Source organism: Nerophis ophidion, linkage group LG11, assembly GCF_033978795.1.
Source record: "Nerophis ophidion isolate RoL-2023_Sa linkage group LG11, RoL_Noph_v1.0, whole genome shotgun sequence".
Classification (NCBI taxonomy): Eukaryota; Metazoa; Chordata; class Actinopteri; order Syngnathiformes; family Syngnathidae; genus Nerophis; species Nerophis ophidion.
In genome coordinates, this window is record NC_084621.1 from 66,493,875 (window position 1) to 66,498,874 (window position 5,000).

At 34.4% G+C, this 5,000-nt stretch overlaps 1 protein-coding gene across 3 annotated transcripts in view; it reads left to right on the forward strand.

Moving 5' to 3' along the window:
* Window positions 1–5,000, forward strand: part of osr2 (odd-skipped related transciption factor 2) — a 9,434-nt gene that overhangs the window by 3,088 nt on the left and 1,346 nt on the right. The window contains exons 1-2 of one of the 3 annotated variants that reach the window (XM_061916531.1): window positions 2,650–2,881; window positions 4,886–5,000. The exon at window positions 4,886–5,000 is cut by the window's right edge and continues 566 nt beyond it. In XM_061916531.1, coding sequence (XP_061772515.1) covers window positions 4,902–5,000 — 99 coding nt within the window. In that variant the 5' untranslated portion in view covers window positions 2,650–2,881; window positions 4,886–4,901. Of the gene's footprint in view, window positions 1–2,649; window positions 2,882–4,885 lie in introns of those variants that run through there. The other 2 variants (XM_061916533.1, XM_061916532.1) reach the window with 2 other exon arrangements.

Below are 5,000 nucleotides of genomic sequence, written 5' to 3' on the forward strand. Positions count from 1 at the left end.
AAGGAGACGAGAAACCACAACGTGTGCAGAAACGTGTGGCATGTTATTGTTCTGCAGCTCTAAAGAGAAACTTTACCTGCCTGTTCAGTTCTTACTTGATGAATAACTCAAAAGAAAAGTTGATTTTATTTTAACTATTAACTAATAGTTTTTTTGTTTTTTCTTTCATCAAGTTCTGTTTTAATCAAAACTGTATTTTGCCCCTTCAGTGGAGAATATCTGAAGTGGGGTTTTTAACAGAAAACCTGTCCAAACATTTAACTTGGAAGAGGAAGCATGCTGTCATGTTGTTAGACGGCCAACAGGGGGAGCTCTATAGTCGTAAAACAACGAGTCTATCAGCCCTCCTGCACTGTAAACCTTTAACTGTTGCAGAACTACTCAGCCAGATCAATGCCATTGTTACATTTCAAACACTCATTAATTGCATACAAAATAAAACATTAAAAGAACACAACAGTATGCAGGCAATGAGAGAAATAATGACTTGTAGCAAGGTGAATTTTTTTTTATATTCTTTAACAAATTAAATATATATTTATTTACATTCACATTAACTATGTAAGGTTTGTGATGATGTTTTGATTCCCCCCCCCATAAGTGCATGGTTGTATTTTTACATTTTATAACAAATCTGGTCCTATCATTTTCAATAGAAATAACATACATTAATATTATATAAATCATAATTTTCCAACACCTATTCATTTGGGTGCATGTTGTAATGGGAATTGTTTTGCTTCAAGCCTGAATTCGCTTATAATGACAAATAGATGATATCAGGGTAATTTACATGTTATAAAAAAAATATAGAGAGAGACAACAATTAAAGCGTCCTTAATTGCCTGTAAAGTTGAGCAACATTTATTATTTTATCTTTCTGCTTATTTCTTGCGCCTGCAATAAAAATGTTTTAAATTCATGGTAAATTACTGGCTAAAAATGGCATTACTTTTACACTCATTTACTGGGAAATATCAGCTTACTGTCATTTTTGCAGTACATTTTGAATACAATATTTTATCAGTACTCTAAATATCTAGAGTATTGTCATTTTTGTCAATTTAGGTTACAGAACATTTTGAATACAATATTTGACTAATATTCTTTAATACCCAAATATATAAGAATATTGTCATTTTCTTTAGTCATTTGATGTAAGGTTACAGGACCTTTTGAATACAATATTTGACTAATGTTTAATACCCAAATATATTTAAAAAAATAGTACCTACAGTACCTTTTGAATACAATATTTGAATAATACTGTTTAATACCCAAATATATTAGAGTATTGTATTATTATTTTTTCCAGAAATGTGTTACAAGGTTACAGTACATTTGGCTACAATATTTACTGTTTGATACCCAAATATATAAGAGTGTTGTCATTTTCTTCAGTACTTTGTTAAAAAGTTACAGTACATTTTGAATGCAGTATTTGACTAACACCGTCTAATACCCAAATATATAAGAATGTTGTCATTTTGTTTAGTAAGTTGTTGTAAAGTTACAGTACCTTTTGAATACAATATTTGACTAATGCTCTTTAATACCGAAATATATTACAGTATTGTCATTGTTTTCATTAATTTGTAAAAAGGTTACAGTATATCTTGAATACAGTATTTGACTAATACTGTTAGATACCTAAACATATACCAATATTGTCATTTTCTCAATTTGTTACAAGGTTACAGTACATTTTGAATACAATATTTGACTAATACTGCTTAATACCCAAATATATTAGAGTATTGTCATTTTCTTCAGTAATTTGTTTAAAGGTTACAGTACATTTTAAATACAGTATTTGACTAATACTGTTTCATTCCTAAAAATATAAGAGTATTGTTATTTTGTCAATTTGTTGTGAGCTTGCAGTACATTTTGAATACAATATTTCACTAATACTGTTTAATACCTAAATATATAAGAGTATTGTCACTTTCTTCAGTAATTTGTTGTAAGATTACAGTACATTTTGAATACAATATTTGACCAACCCTGTTTAATACCCAAATATATAAAAGTATTGTCATTTTGTCAATTTGTTGTGAGCTTACAGTACATTTTAATATTTGACTAATACTCTCTAATACCCAAATATATGAGTATTGTCATTTTGTCAATATCTTGTAAGGTTACAGTGCATTTTGGCTGCAATATTTGACTCTGAAGCAATAATGTTAAATGCTTTGAAATATAAGGGCACTGTATTTTACAGTAATTTGTTGCTTACTGTAATTACAAAAAAGTGAATAAATAGTAAGAGACAGTGTGCTCCATAATAAAAAAAATACGCACTTTTATCCTTACCCAATGGCAAATTTAATCTATATTTCCTTTTTTTTTTAAGTATACTGACCCAAAACATGGAGTTTTGAGCTGTTCCTCTTGTTTGCCAAGTGTCTCCTAACACACACCATAAAAAAAAAATTGTTGCAGAATTGCAGAAAAATGTGCATTTTTTTTTTTTTAATGGAGATGTCACATATAGTTGAGCTGAAGCGGGTATTCTGCACTCGGGCCTGGATCGCCAGTTGCTATCCAAACACAAATAAACAGAGGAGGAACATTGGAATTAATGATAGAGAAAGAGGGGGCAGGGGGACGGGGGGGAGGGCGTGTCGGAGGCGGACTGACTGAGTCCAAACTGGAGTCCTAAAAAGTGAAGAACCGGTGCGCATTACGCACACTTGCAGCAGACAAAGACGCACACAGCCTGTATCCTTCAACACCCGCCTGGTCTCTGCACGCACTTGCGAGGCTCTGCGCTCGGCTTGCATGGCTGTGAATGTTTCATGGACTTGGAACTTGGAGAAGTTGTAGTGGATTACCGGCACTAACCCGCAGGATCCACGCCGCACCTTCACCCGGGGTAAGCCATATGTCACTTGTCATGTTTTTTGCAACTTTCAGTGCGTCTGTGCGTAAAATCGGACTCTGGCTTGCACATGGAAGTGGGGCTAAGTGTCTCAAGTGTGATAGAAGAAGTCCAAAGGTTGGGGAAGAACTTTGTTGATCGGAGTGGGAACAAGTTCCTGTATGGTGACTAATGCTGCACCTGTGCAAAATTATATTTAACCCCGTCCTGTCTGAGGGGAGGAGATGTGAGAAGAGGCTAAAATGTACATGCAAAATATTTTTAAACGTCTAAAACTGCATATGCATGGAGGAAATTAATTAAAAAAAACATGCATCATTCATAAATTACATGTTCTTCTGTCAAGTCCCCCCCAGAAATGTGTATATGTATTTGTAATGAGGCTGAAATATTGCTATAGTACTGCATATTACAGATAGAAAATAAATGCATATGTTGTTTAAATGAGTAAAAACATAATAATGATAAGAAGAATGACATGATTTTCCGATTCAACTCTTGCAACTAACATGTGCAGGGACAGTGTTTTATTTTGGACATTTGAAATTCACGGCCACTTATAGTGAATATTGCGCATGTGCAAAATGTGTAACATGACATATATTTAGAAAGATCGGTTTCAGTTCATTTCCAACATGCATATACCACACAATGCATGTAACGCATCACAATATTCAGGCGACTTGTCCAGGGTGTACGCCGCCTTCTGCCCGATTGTAGCTGAGATAGGCACCAGCGACCCCAAAAGGGAATAAGCGGTAGAAAAATGGATGGATGTTTCATTATACAGCACGTCTGAAAAGGAGTAGGAAGAAGCACAGCTTATTTAATATTCTTTTTTCCCATTGCTTTGTTCTCTGTAACAGTGAAGAAATACATAATAAATAAATATAACGCCATAGTAAGCATACAAATATTAAATACATAAATCATTTTTGTCTCAATAAAAAAGGAGGGGAAAAAGGGCAAGTTTTTTTTAGGTTTGCTGATTTTTTGCGTGTATGTGTGCTTGATATAATATTTAAATATTATATACAGCACACGTGTGTGCAAATGACATCATTTCAATTGAAATGATGTCATTTGCACACACGTGACTAAACAGTGTGCGTGTTTTTTTCTATACCAATTTTCCCCATTGCCTTGTTCTCTGCAACAGTGAACAAATACAATAGTAATCATATTAATCTTAAATACATAAATCATTTTTGTCTCAATAAAAAAGGAGGGAAAAAGGGCAAGTTATTTTAGGTTTGCTGACTTTTTGCGTGTATGTGTGCTTAATATAATATTTAAATATTATATTAAGCACATATGTGTGCAAATGACATCATTCCAATTGATATGATGTCATTTGCACACACGTGACTAACAGTGTGCGTGTTTTTTTCTATACCAATTTTTCCCATTGCCTTGTTCTCTGTAACAGTGAAGAAATACATAATAAATAAATATAATACCATAATAAGCGATGAGGTGGCGAGTTGTCCAGGGTGTACCCCGCCTTCCGCCCGATTGTAGCTGAGATAGGCGCCAGCGACCCCAAAAGGGGAATGAGCGGTAGAAAAATGGATGGATGGATGGATGGATAGTAAGCATACAAATATTAAATACATAAATCATTTTTGTCTCAATTAAAAAGGAGGGAAAAAAGGGCAAGTTATTTTAGGATTGCTGACTTTTTGCGTGTATGTGTGCTTAATATAATATTTAAACATTATATGCAGCACACAGGTGTGCAAATGACATCATTTTCAATTGAAATTATGTCATTTTTTTCTATACCAATTTTCCCCATTGCCTTGTTCTCTGCAAATACAATAGAAAGCATATTAATATTAAATACATAAATCATTTTTGTCTCAATGAAAAAGGAGGGAAAGGGGGCAAGTTCTTTTAGGTTTGCGGACTTTTTGGTGCTTAATATATTTGAAATGATGTCATTTGCTCACACGGGACTTAACAGCGTGTTGTTTTTTCTATATTCCCGCCGTGCAGGACTGTCGAAGTTGCGATGGGGAGCAAGGCTTTGCACGCCCCGATCCCCCTGCACCCTCCCCTGCAGCTCACCAACTACTCCTTCCTGCAGGCCGTCAACACCTTCCCGGCCGAG